This window comes from Odontomachus brunneus, unplaced genomic scaffold (assembly GCF_010583005.1).
Source record: "Odontomachus brunneus isolate Ranch 3 - 2012 unplaced genomic scaffold, Obru_v1 Obru_scaffold_175, whole genome shotgun sequence".
Classification (NCBI taxonomy): Eukaryota; Metazoa; Arthropoda; class Insecta; order Hymenoptera; family Formicidae; genus Odontomachus; species Odontomachus brunneus.
The window spans coordinates 185,288-199,218 of NW_022639625.1; the positions used below are offsets into that span (position 1 = coordinate 185,288).

Here is a 13,931-nt window from a genome sequence, read left to right on the forward strand (position 1 = left end):
ACTCTGAAACTTGGAACCGCAATCAGACGAGGGATCGCAGGAATGGTTGCTTCAATTCTTTTTATGTCTAATGGACTTTTACAGTTTTTTTTTTGTTACATTTTAAGTAATTTTATTTTTTAACAGGAACCAGTATTTTTGTAATCATAATAAACTATGACAATTATTTCATTGATATAAGAGGATATCATATATGTGTGTGTATATATAAACATATGTGTATGTGTGTGTATATATGGTGAGTAGACAGGAAAAAGGTTAAAAGAGATTCCAAGATCCAAGAAATTGTCTTGTCGTAAGAAGAATAAAAATCTGACATCTTTCGGGCGTTTGCGTTAACTCGCGCGCTCATCATCTATTTCATCGGTCTTCCTGCGAATTTAGGAGGAAACGCTCTTTAAAGAACAGCCGGAAGGGCCGTTGATACCGTCTTAATTGGCTTAAGAGTCGCGAAAGGACAGAGGTTCGTTCGTTTCGCTTCGATATTCGCCGTTCCGGTTACACTCTCATGTTGCACTCTCTTTGCAATTGTCTCGCATCCGAAATCCCGTCGGAGTTTTCCTCACGTCGTCTTGCCGCATTCCCGCGTACTAACGCTCTTCCCAAAATCTCTCTTTCTCTTCCATCGCGTCTACGCTCTTCTTGTTGCCATTGTTCGCAATACCTGCCCTTTGCAAGAAGGGTGAGCGAGCCGTCGAAAGATAGAGAGAGAAAGATAGAGAGAGAAAGAGAGAGAGAGGAAGGAAGTGAGAGGGAGAGAAAGATGCCGAGCTACTCCTCTGGGGTAGAAATTGCGTTCGATATATATAACGTTGTTGTCGCGGATCCCGAAGTCTACCGATGGCTCTATTCTTAAATCGCGCCAGTCACATGCGTGTGTCGTTCGAGAAAGCGAGAGAGAGAGAAAGAGAGAGAGAGAGAGAGAGAGAGAGAGAGAGAAAGAAAGATAATAAAATGAGAAAGAAAAGTGAAGAAACGAGAAGACAATTTCTGATTCGACGAGGAAAAATACGAGTGTGTCGCTTGATAACATTCGGGGTAGAGAAAGAAAGATGAAGAGCTGAGAAGAAAATTCCAGGCTCGGTGAGAAAGAGTGCGTGTGTATCCGCGATGTTACCGATTATGAGTCCCTATTTATAGCGGACGAAGGCGAAGAGGGGACCAGGCGTAGGGGATTCCCCCTTTCTCGCGTCTCCGCTCTCGCACGCGCGCACGCCGCATGGCCCGTTTCTGAACGACAAACGCCAACCGAGAGAGAGAGAAACGCTCGCAGGACTAGATAATACTGGAGAGAAAAATATCGACGAAATGGAAAGTCCTCCTCGTGACGCTACACGCGCGCGCTTCCACCCTTTCCTCATCGACTCCCTTGCCGCGATATTCCCGTGGTTATCTACAAATCTTACGAATACAGTCGCGTCGTACAGTAAGAAAATTCTATTGCCTTCCGTTGTATCTTTCTCCGTTTCTTCCTCTCTCTCTCTCTATTTTATGTTTTCTTTCTTTCTTTCTTTCCCTCTCCCACTAACTTCCGTCCTTTTTATCGCCGGAAAAGCTTTGTTACGCTTATGCGGGCTTCACTCAGCAGCCATATTGGTCCATGTCATTGGTACAATTTGCCTTACGCCTCCTCCTCCCCCACTATTCTATACCAATTCGCATCTCGCTCTATCATGAACCATACACTTAGCGTTATAGCCGCAAATAAATTAACCGTAGAAAAGTTTGTTCTTTATACAAACGTAATATACAATATACATTTCTATCTATCTATATATATATTTATATATTTATATATATATATATATATAATATATACTTTAACTTTTTTATTTACTCTTTGTGTGACGTATCTGTGGTGTGTTTGTGTATGTGTGTATCTGTCTATATCTGTGTGTGTTCTGTGTGTCTTTCTCTGTGTGACCCCCTCCCCCCGACCTCGATATATTACTGTCCGCCCGATTTCACTCGACGCGTGAATACGTACGCGCGCGTACGATGCGTATAATTCATTATGTATAGAGTTATCTATGCGTAAGTGGTATGTCTGGACGATACGCTGGCTCTCGCGTACCTCATTCCTCTCTACCGTTCGCCATACAACGCGCATGCAAACGCACGAAGAACACGCGTACACGACGCACATGCGAGCTCCTCTCTACTCTCATACACACATCCATACATACGCACGCACTGTCCTTCTTACACTCTCGCACCCATATGCGCACACGCACACACACACATACACACACACACACACACACAGACGCACACATACATACACGCGCGCGCGCACTTTTCGTTCATGGAAGAATAATAAATAAAGATACTCGCGATCGACACGTATCAGACGTACAGTTTCGTCAAAATCCGGTATCGTTCTCCTCGACATAAATGCAGCTCTTGTACTTGATGCAATTCATTCTTGCTCCCTCCGCGAGCTCACGCAGCCTGCTAGTTCGTCAATGCGACAGAGCTCACCAGCCACGACGTTCAAGCTCTCATCCGACTTGGATACCGCGCCTATCCCTTCCTCCGATTACCGGCGAGAACACACGGGCACACCTTACAGGTCTCTTCTGCACTCACAATTCCGGCGTGACCGGGTCCAACAGCCTCTTCTCCGGGTCCCTGGAGTCTCTGATGTCACCGGCGGTCGGGTGATGCCTGCCGCCGGCGGAGCCGATCGCGTTGGGGTTGCAACGGCAGCCCTGCGCCGCGTAACGCGCATAGCACGCCTCGCAGAGAGTAACGCAACCTTTGAACGGCCAATAGCACAGTAGACAAGGCATGATGAGCGTCAAGGCGCCCAAGCAGGCCCATCTAGAGACTCTACGATGACCGGTGCACGAACACGGCTCATCTGAGCAACTCGCACCGACCTCGCCGTCCACGCCGCTGGCCACACCACCACCGCTGCCACCGTCCACGCAATGGTAGAAGAGACCTTTGACACAGCACAGGCAGGAAGCGTAGTCCAACACGGTCTCGGCCGAACAGAGACACGTATTATCGCACAACCACTTACTGGGTAACGGGGGTGGCTGACGGCACGACTCGCACCGGCACTTGTCGCAGAAGTCGCATATGATTGACAGACTGGCCGGATCGTAGGGTGTCCGCGAGCCGAGGGTGTTAGCGGGCTCTTTCGTGAAGGACACCGGCTGCTTTGTGACGGCGGTGCCCGTCGCCGTCGTCGTCGTCGTCGTCGCCGACGTGGCGATGGAGGAAACCCCGGTCGAGGCGCCGCCATTGAAACCGCGCAGACCCTGATGATGATTCCTCGCGCGACCACGTGTTCGATGCGTTGGCACCAACGCGGTGTCCGTCCCACCTTCGTGACCCCGGAAGTGACGATGGTGATGATGGTGATGATGTCTCCTCTCGATTTTCGGGCAGTCGCCGACGGCCTTATTATTAGCGTCGAGGCGTCGTTCCTGATTGCAGCACGAGTGCTTGAACGGCGCCTCGACGTACTCGTTGTTGGTCCGCTCGCCGCTCGGTCGTGGAGTGGCTAAGCTCACCTCACCGAGCGTACTTCTAGCCGACGACGACGACGACGACGTCGTCGTCGTCGTTGTCGTCGTCGTTGCCGTCGTCGTTGCCGCGGCATCCGCGGGTAACGCCAGCAGGCTCCTGGAATTCGCGTCGCTCGACGTCTCCACGTTCTGCGGACGACGCAGGGCCGGCCTGCTTCGGAAGGAACTCGACAACGGAGTGAGGGGCATGGTGAGGGGTGCTAGTCGGGACGTCGGCACCCCGGGTACCGACGCCGTCGTCGTCACGTTCGACTGCGGCGGGGGTGGCGGTGGCGGCGACACAGACGGCAATCTAGGCGGCGGGAATGGCCGACTATGATCGTGCACGCACTCCTCGTCAAAGACGGGACGCGAGTGATGGTCCGCGGCGTCTTCGCCGGTGCCGCAATCGTCACCGTTGCTGCCGACGGTGGTGGTGGTGGTAGTGAAACCACCACCGGCGGCATTGCTCGCTCGTGAGGAAGGATGCCGCGTGAGCGGCGGTATCGCATCGTTACGCGACATCGGCCGACCTCTCAGTTCAAGACGGCCCGCTGCTGTTGCTAGGCTATGCGTCGTCTCCGGATGACGCTGCTGATGCTGCTGATGCCAGTGATCCTGATGACACTGCTGCTGCTGCTGCTGCTGCTGCTGTCGATGCTCCACCTTTTTCGTCGCCTCCAGCTCCTCCCTCTCCTCCCGACGATGCTCGAGACGGATACCAGCGGTGCTGGCTGGTCCGCGGACTTCTCGGTCCGCTGTGGCGATGAACGTAAGTCCACCTGGTGTGTTTGACACCGTTGCTCCGGCTGCTGCTGATAACGACGGTGATGATAATGATGATACTGCTGCTGCGGCACGACCCGTCCAAACCGGTGCCGCCCGCTCGCTAGCCCATTGTTCGACGGCCGTCGGTGATGTACCTGGGACCGATGGACGCTGACTTGACGTTGGGGTAAGTGTCGCCTCGGTGATCCGCACTGCCCAGCCCGCGCGAGGTGGTGGCACTCTCGACGAGGGCGTTCCATTAGCGAGGATGGGGCTCGGTAATGCTCCGCGTCCGCTTCCTCTCGCCCTCGCGACACGCGCTTCATCCCCACCTGAAAGCATCATAATCAAGACGTCGTGATTAAATATTGTGTATAGACGAGGGTTATGTATTCATCGGTCGGGTCAGCGTACGAACATTAGTGAATCATTTGTTAATTAACTAGCTAGCTGCTAGTTCTCGAGTAAGATCGACTAGCTAGCTTCGTTTTTATTCGGGATTCCAATAACGATTCGCTTTTTTTCTGAACTTTCTGTACTTCTTTTATAACGTTCTATAAAAAATAGATGATTCCTCCAGAGAACACCTTCCGGCTGTTAGGCAACCGGAAGGTGTTCTCTGAAGTAATGATTTAACTGTATCGATATCATATAGAGTAAAACATCTAACTATTGACACTCTAGGGAAATCTGGTTCTTCTCACAATCAACGACATTTGTTGTGAAGTTAATTGAAAGATTTTCTCTTGGAATCATAAAGTGCAGGTAAGAAGTTTAACTGCAATGCGCTGGTCGCAAGAGAAACCAGGTTTTTCTGACAAGTCAATAACTAAAAGGAATGCCAATAATTGAGTATTGCATACTCTGCCATCGTATTTCCGCGCTATTTTTCGTTAGGTGGACGTTCTCACAACGCGATACCGTTCAAGGGAATTCCTCTCCAAGGCAGTGGGCGAGAATCGCGATTTTTAATGCTGCCCGGCGGTTCCAGCGCGGGTGAAAGTGAAGCTTGAGGGCGGAAGGTTGAGTCGCGAGGGACTCTGCGAGTTTCCGTGCAACACGAAGAAATTGGGATGGCCTGAGCAACGGCGAGGAAACGGACGAAGAAACGAACGGGAGTACACGAGGAGGCGTCGGGTCGGCTCTCGGATCGGCTCCGGCACCTACGCGACCGCGGCCGCGCGAACGGAGCTTCGGTTTCTACGTGGGCGAGAACGCGGTGCGCGCGCGAGTGGGCCGCGGAGTTCTCGATTCGGTGGTCAGCAACCCACTCGCAGCGCCCACGGCTTCGCAGCGCGGAGGAACAGAGGAGCGGGCCTCGTTCGAGCGCGTTCGACCGACCGCTTCCTCCTCCTCATCGTCGTCGTCGTCGTCGTCGTCGTCGTCGTCGTCACTGACGACGCAAGCACACGCGCCGTTATACTTTGCGGCTGAAATCGCCTCGGCTTATCTCGCGAAACTGCGCCGTTGTGCTTTAAATTTGACTTTTATATTTCCGTATGGTAAACCAGATGTAATCAGGTTACGCTGGCGAGCGAGCGAGCGAGCGAACAAGAGAGTGCACACTAAGAGAAAACATGATTAACCTAACTAATATTATAGAGTTACTTCTAATTGTAACCACACAAATTTTGTGTTTTTTCTAACGCGAAAATGATAGTATGCACATAAGATTATCATATGTTATTATAGTATTATTACTATAGCATTATATTAATTATATTATAGCAACATTATAGTAGAATTTAATAAAAAAAAAGAATGCTCTCTTGACCAACTCTTATACATATAAAATAAAGTACTTGTCTGTATATTCCCTGTCAACTTATTTGACCAACTTGGACGAAATTTAGCATAGTTACTCCCTAGGGCCTTGTGGAAAATATAGGCTGCATGAAACCTGGACCCACCCACTCCCTCTCTCTGATTTGTGACACTTCGTGACAACCTGGGCAACACCAGGTAATTTCAGCTAGTAATTTATAATAATTATTTCTCTATGCGATTGTAATTACAAAAATACCAGACATTTTATTCTCAGTGTGAGCCAAAGAGCGTCGAGTCGTCGTGCTTTTCTTGGGCTCGGGCACGACCTCACACTTGTTCAATTATTTATACTTCCGCCCGTGTGAGCGTAATGTACTACGAGCGACAGATTGTTCATAATTTTATATCGCGAGAATCCGAGGGAGAGGTGTCGCGCGATCGAAGCGTCCGGCCGACGCGACGAAGAGAGAGTGGAGCTCTCTCTCTTTCTCATCTCTCCCTTCTCCTCTGTCTCTTTTAATATCTAACTCCAGATACTTTGTAAAACATTATCCCCAACGCCACTTTCCGAATATTATACTTGCTATTGCCATTATCCGTTAGTAAATGAAGTTTTATAGCCTTTGAAAATATCCCAAAAATCACAGGTTAGATGCGAACAGGTTCAAACACGTCTGATAGAGATGTGCGATATATATTTCAGGAGATTACCAAAAATTATTATATTTAATATCGATTATCATTAATATTTTAATAAAAAAAATGTAATGACAATGATAGTCTTATTGTTATATGAAAAAAATGTCAATAAATAATTATAATTAATTAAATGTCCAATAGCACATCCTTATGTATTGCGTGTCTTAAATCACTTTTAAAAACGTTTAAAAATTAATAATTCGAAAATAAATAAGTCTTGTAAAATGTTTCCCATTTTGTCCTGTGTAAAAAGCATAATGAGGTTAGGAAATGATATTTTTAAGAAAACATTTTTTACTTAATTTTGCTTTCATTTTTAACTGTTCTTTCATAGTAAATCTTGTGTTTTCTTATAGTGGACATTTCAAAGAATATTCTGATTTAGTACAAAAAGAGAGAAAGAGTTGATTTATTTATTTTTAATACATTCAACATTTATTCCATCATTACGGTTCCCATCATGCCTCGGGTATGATTAAAAGCCGTGTTAGAGCGATATAAAATCATATTTGCCATACAAAATTATGATGCGATATATCGCGTTCATTGCGATTCTTAGGAAAGATTGCATCGCGATACACAATTTCATAAGTCGCACGTCCCTACTGCCGTGGCCGAGAGGAGCAACACCGGACGCGAAGCGAGCTATCGAAGGCGCGCAATCGCGCGTGTGCGATCGCTCGATCGCGAGCCACTCCCGGTGTTACGTACGCGCGCGAGCTGCGTTCAAAATTATATTGTTGTTGCGCGCTGATTGCATACCTGCGCCGCCGTGCGCGTATCCGTCGCGTCGCGCGCTCGCTCGCTCGCTCGCTCATTCACCTAAAGCGGCGTCAGCGCGCCGCGGTAATTGAGGAACAGCTGCCAGGACTCGAGAGACCGACGACGTAAGCGCGGTAACGGGCTGCTGCTGCTGCTGCTCGCTCTCTCGCCCTCGGCGCGTTCAACTTTCAAGCTCGGCTCCGCGAGCGAGTGAGTTCGCGCGCACGATTATTACGCGCCTTCCGAGAATTGTGTGTATATCGCGATCATTAATCGTGGATGCTCCGCGAGAGCTTCCTTCGGCTCCGGTTTATCAGTCGCTCCACTTCGTCGTCCCCCTGGCGTAAGCGCCCGCGATTGTATTAAGGGTACCCATAAGTGTAATCGAGCATCTCAATATACACGGAGAACACGAAGTTTCTTCACCAAGATCTACTTTATTTCGCCGAAGTGAACTTCATCTCACGGATAAACGAAATGAACTTTAAATACTACGAATAAATTTTTAAGCATCTTTTCTCAGTGCGAAATATTCGACGATAGTCTTAGGAGTCTGTAGATAGAGCTTATATTTCTTAATCAATAAGATACATATCCAGAAAGTATTATCTTATCTTTAGCGGAAATTCTCTTCTACGTACGGCCTCAAGAGGATTCTTCTAAAACCAAAAGGAAAATATCGTAAATACGACGTTATTTCTCTTTTCATTAGAAGAGAAATGCTCTTTCAATAAAAGTTCTTGATTAGAATATAGGATTACAAGAAATAGCATCTTATGACTAGAATTCTTTCCTTCTTCGAATGTTAGAATATTTTCCTTTTAGTTTAAGAAGAAAATCTTCAAGTCTTAATCTGATCCTGAGGATTCCGCTAAGGGTGATAATATATTTTTTTGGTGTAGTAAATTAAGTATCTTATCCAAATATTAAGAAAATATACACTAAGAAAATATACTACACAGTTCAAGTTGACAAGAAATTGATCAGAAAAGTCTTGTAGATACCTGATTATGTTCACACATAGAGAAGAAAAACTGGTCGAATTAACATGACAACAACAATCGAACGCGACTTGAGAAAGACAAAATTTCTGTTTCTTATGGAGCAAACTCGATTCTCGAAGAAAACTGAATTTCTAGTTTTTAAGGGTCGAGTTTGCATAAGAAATAGAAATTCTGTTTCTCTCAACCAAATCGCGTTCAGTTGTTATTGTCATGTTAATTCAACCATTGCTTATTGGTGTCATAGTATCAGTTGTTATCATGCCGCGATTAATCTTTTTTCTCTATGTGTAATCTTTTTTTTCTATGTATAATATGCTTAATATCGATCCTATTCCGCGAACTCTCGCGACATCCGTTCCGCTATCTCTCGAATCGGAGCTGACGTTTTATTTGCGTTACTATATACGCGCGCGCGGTCGTAACTGCATCGATGCATTTTTTACCGTCGCAGCGACGAGCGCGACGAGCGTGCACCGCGACCGGCTCTCCTCCAGGTGGAGAATCAAGTATCCTCGAGCGATACATTATTAAAAAAGTCGTGGGAAGATCCCTCGCTCTCTCAGATTTCATTCAATATCTCTCGCTCCGCGCATCGTAACAGGCAGTCCTCCTTCCTCGTAAGTCGACAGCGTGCAGAAAGAAGCATTCCGTAACGCACATGCACACACTTGCATTTATACATATGTGCATACATATATAATATATACATGCACGCATTCACACGAGACACTCGCTCCTTCGCGTGCAAATCAGAATATGACATTGCTAGTTTCTCTTCGGCCGTTACCACCTCGATATACAAAGAGGATTTTATAGTAAAAATTACCCTAGAATTTTATAACCGAGGAATTGATCGACACTCTGTAGTAATTGACTATCCTTTCACTTGGTATGTAAAAAGAAATATATATATATATTTTTTTTAGCAATTGAAATGCACGGAAGAAATGTTTAATTGAATTAACAAAATTTCTGGTGAAATATGAACGAATCAGAAAATTTTGATTGAAATTACCAGAATTCTCTGATTCGTTCATATTTCACCAGACACCTTTCTTCCGTATGTGCTATTGAAAAATTGTTTGTTTCTTAGCAAGATAAATCTTACTGATAGTCTATACCTTCACTGCTAGAAAAATAGTGAAATAGAGAATAATTTATATGAAAAAGATAGGAAAAACTATAATATTCTCTCCGTGATTGTATAATAACAGAATTCGCGATTGTATAATGTTAAAATTAGTTGCGAAATATTTCGCTTGGCGTGAGAAACATATTCATATATTCATATTCACATATAATTAATTTACATATGTATATACACACAAACACACACAAAAGTTCGAAATCTCTAAATATGTATTTTGTCGTTTCAAAAAAGCACGCATTTCTCTTGTTTTTCTCTTCATTCGTCTCAACAGATCACGTGCGACTCATGACATCATCGTCTCTTCCGAAAATTCGACTTACGCCACTTTTGGGACGAGCGCGACTCCGGGCACTAGACGATGCCAACGAGCAGCTTGAGCGCTCGTCACAGTGCGGCGCGGCGCGGTGTCGATCACGGCGAGCGAAACAGGCGGGCCATTCAGAAAGGGTGCGCTCGCCAAGTGGAATGCGCGCGGGTCGGCTATCGTCGACCGACTGCCATAGGTCAAAGCTTTTAGCCGCTCCGCTCCGCTCCGGCCGTCCGCGCGCAGATAAGACGAGCGTTTCGCGAGAGAGCGGCCGGCCGGCCGGTGGACCGATTTGCTTCGAGCGGATCGTACGACGATGACAACGGCGCGACGACGTCGTCGTCGGCGACGGCACCGTTATAATTCCGTTGAGTCTAACGCGATGTGAACCACGCGAAAGTGCATCTTCATTCGTGGCCGCGTAGGCCGCGCAAGTTTTTATTCATATTGCGCCGTTTATGAAACCGAAGGAGATTATTCAATTATTGAATTAATTTAACCCTTTGAGAGAAAAAGAGAGAGAGAGAGACCCGGTGAATATATATTTTTAAGAGGATATGACATATAGTATATAACTTCAGAAATGTTAATTGATATTTATTAGTTATGAATATAACTTGCTTATCACGAGAAATAAAATTAAATTTTTCACCATAATCCTCTCCTCTCTCAGTTTTCAGAAATAAAATCTTTTAATCTTTCCCTGCTGAAGTAACTTTTCAAATTAAATTTGAAACTATCTGATATCCCTTACTGAGACAAAAATATTTGATATTCGTAACTATAGTCATGTACAGAAAAATAATTATTACAAATTATTAAAAATTATTGTGAGGAAAACCATTTTTTTTAATCAGTTCTATTGTAATATTAATGATAATAGCTTTATATATATATATATATATATATATATATATACACATTATATACACTGCCAATTTCGGGTTAGAACTGAATCATTGAACAATACGGTTGAAACCAAAAATAACTTTCAATTTTAGTTAGATCAATCATTCTTTTTTTTCTCTCTCTCTCTCTCTTTCAATGCATTATTAAAATAATACTGCATTTCCAAAATAAAAAACCGGGATTCAAAGAACTAACAGGTTGGTGACTATTCTATGAGCGACTTTTCACGGTTTCTTCATTTTGCTCTAAAATTCCTCGTAGTCGTGAATGCTTTGGTTGTTTTATAATTGAACCAAGTATTATTAAAGATGAATATAAGGTCTTTACTTTGCTCCGGGTATTGATACTTATTATTTGAGCGTCTGTGAGACGTTCTAACGATTTGAAAGGCGGTAATGCGGTGCTTGGATACGATCGTAATTTTCTCTCTTTCTGTCTCTTTCTCTCCCTCTATCTCTTTCTCTCACTCGTGGTCGATTCGCGGAGATATTCGAGTTATTTCATTGCAGACACGCCGATCGACCGCCTTCGCGGATTTTCTCAGTAACAATGAAACAAACGTTGAATCAATCGCGTTGCCGCGGGCGCGCGAATGGAAAGGACTTCGGGGAAAAATCATGATAAACGAATCGATGACGGCGCGATAATTGATACTGCATCCGCGTGCCGCGCGTTCATCATCGTATTAAAATATGCGGACATCAAATTAAACACGCAAATATTGTTACGTTGCTTTAGAGGTTCATATGTCGTGAAACTAAAATCTTGAGAAATAAAATCAGATATCAAGCAGATTCTCACTTACAATTCTAGGTAAATGGAGGAAATGTGGTAGTAAAAATTGCCATGCAATTTTGTGGCTGAGGAGCATATCGACATTCTAATCTTATTATATTTTCGTTTCATGTGCCATTTGTATTTTAGAAACACTAATATACTATTAAAAGAATTTCTGTGTATGTTCCTTAACAAGATAATTCTACTAACAAAATTTTTTTACTCTACTGAAAAATTGACAAGAGTTTCATAAAAAAAGCTACAATATTCTTTCCATGTACACGGATAGAATTTTGTAGTCGAGGAACAGATCGACATTCCGTGTAGACTATTCTTTCATTTTATACGTGCTATTCATATTTCAGAAAGTATGAAATCTGTTTAATTAAGAAATTTACTATGCTCCTTAGCGAGATAAACTTTGCTAACAATCTATTCCTGCATTACTAAAAGAAAGAAATGGTTGATTTAACTAACATATGTAGTGATTTTTATCCCTATCATATTTTTTGATTATTCTAACACGAAAAAGTAGCAGTAACATGTATATAAGACTATTATCACTAACATTATAATAAAATTTACTAAAAAGATAGTTTTCTTAAAATTAACGTATAATAATTATTTTTTTATGTTATTATAATAACATCTTTTTCTCAATATAGAAACATAACAAAATTGTAAAAAATTTATATGAAAAAATAGATGTGTATAATATTCTCTTTGTGTAAAATACATAATTTTACAACATCTAAGGTAAATGGCAGAAAATGTATTCATATATAATTAGTTTATTTTTAAAAACAGTAAATTTAGAAACATATAGAAGAATATTGTAACTTTTATTTCCCATGAATTTCTTCTCAATTTTTTAAATAAGTTTTAATAGAGCAAGAGTAGAATGTCAATAAAGTTTATCTTACTAAGGAGCACACATACACATTTTCTATTTTTTTAATAGTATACTTCTGTTCCTAAAATATAAATGGCACATAAAACAAAGAGATAACGGAGGCATGAATTAAATCGATACGTTTTTTCATCATAAAATTCTATAGTAATTTTCACTACAAAATTTTCTCCGTTTATATAAGAATCATAAATGAGGACCTGCTCGCGGTTAAACCGCTATGTAGTTTCATTCTTATAAATTTAGAAATATAGTAAAACTGCAAAGAATATTCATATGGAAAAAAAAAATGAACCATAATGTTCTCTCCGTATGTATGTACGCGTGACGCACGTGTATATACGCCTTTCAATGACGTAAACGAATATCGACACATCGACGAAAAAGAGTACATAAAAATGTTGTTTACGATTGATAATCTGAAGTTAGATTCGACAAGCTAGTGAATTAACATTGACACGTTAACTTGAACGCGCGTGCACGCTGGCACAGATGGAGACAACGACGTCGCACGACCTCCGTCGTCGACGTAAGCGCGCGTGCGCTTTTGTTCTAACATTATTTTGCGAGACGACGACGTGTGTATTTATACACGCGCGCGCGTAAGAGAGAGAGAGAGAGAGAGAGAGAGAGAGAGAGAGAGAGAGCGTTTTCCAATTCGAGTGGAATGTATACGAGGCGAGAAACCGCAATGTATTACGCGAATGCACGCGCGCGAATTAACACCGTCGCGCCAGCATAAACAGTTTATCAACAGCAGTCGGAAACGTCCGCGATAAGACCGGATAAGTCCTTCCTCCGATATCGGTTTCCTCCGTGGTCTAGCTACGTAAAAATCAACGAGCCATCGTGCGCCAACAAGTTTTGATTACACATGCCGATAAGAGGAAAGAATTTCGGAATATTTACGAAACGTCCTCTCTCTTTCTCTCTCTCTCTCTTTCTCCCGGCTCCCGGCAAGCCGTAATTACTCGCGCGGAGCGGCATTATCGCAAAATTTTGCAAAACCGTGAAAATCCGTCGAGACATGATAAACTCGCGCACGGTCTCAGGCAAAATAGGTCATAGTAGCAAGTGTAATTCGCAAGAAGCGATATGATCAGAAGTTTCATTGAGTCGACATTTCGCAAAACACGAGCGACTATGTGCGCGCCTCCGTGGAAAGGAAAGATTATCGCAAGTGGCACGAGAAGCGACGTTTTTTGTATTTTTCGAAAGTCACGCCAAGTCTCGCAAACAACGACAAGTTATTTCAAATTAAAAAAGAAAAAATTGCAAAGGTCTACGAGAGCTGGGAATTAAGCGTTGGCTTACGAAATTGTTACAAACATAACTTTTTTAAAAACATACATTTGCTTAT

At 43.5% G+C, this 13,931-nt stretch overlaps 1 protein-coding gene across 1 annotated transcript in view; it reads right to left on the bottom strand.

Annotated features, from left to right (window-relative positions):
• Window positions 1-13,931, bottom strand: part of LOC116851410 (protein sprouty) — a 73,857-nt gene continuing 59,926 nt past the window's right edge. The window contains exon 3 of the mRNA XM_032830767.1: window positions 1-4,618. Coding sequence (XP_032686658.1) covers window positions 2,586-4,618 — 2,033 coding nt within the window. The 3' untranslated portion in view covers window positions 1-2,585. The remainder of the gene's footprint in view (window positions 4,619-13,931) is intronic.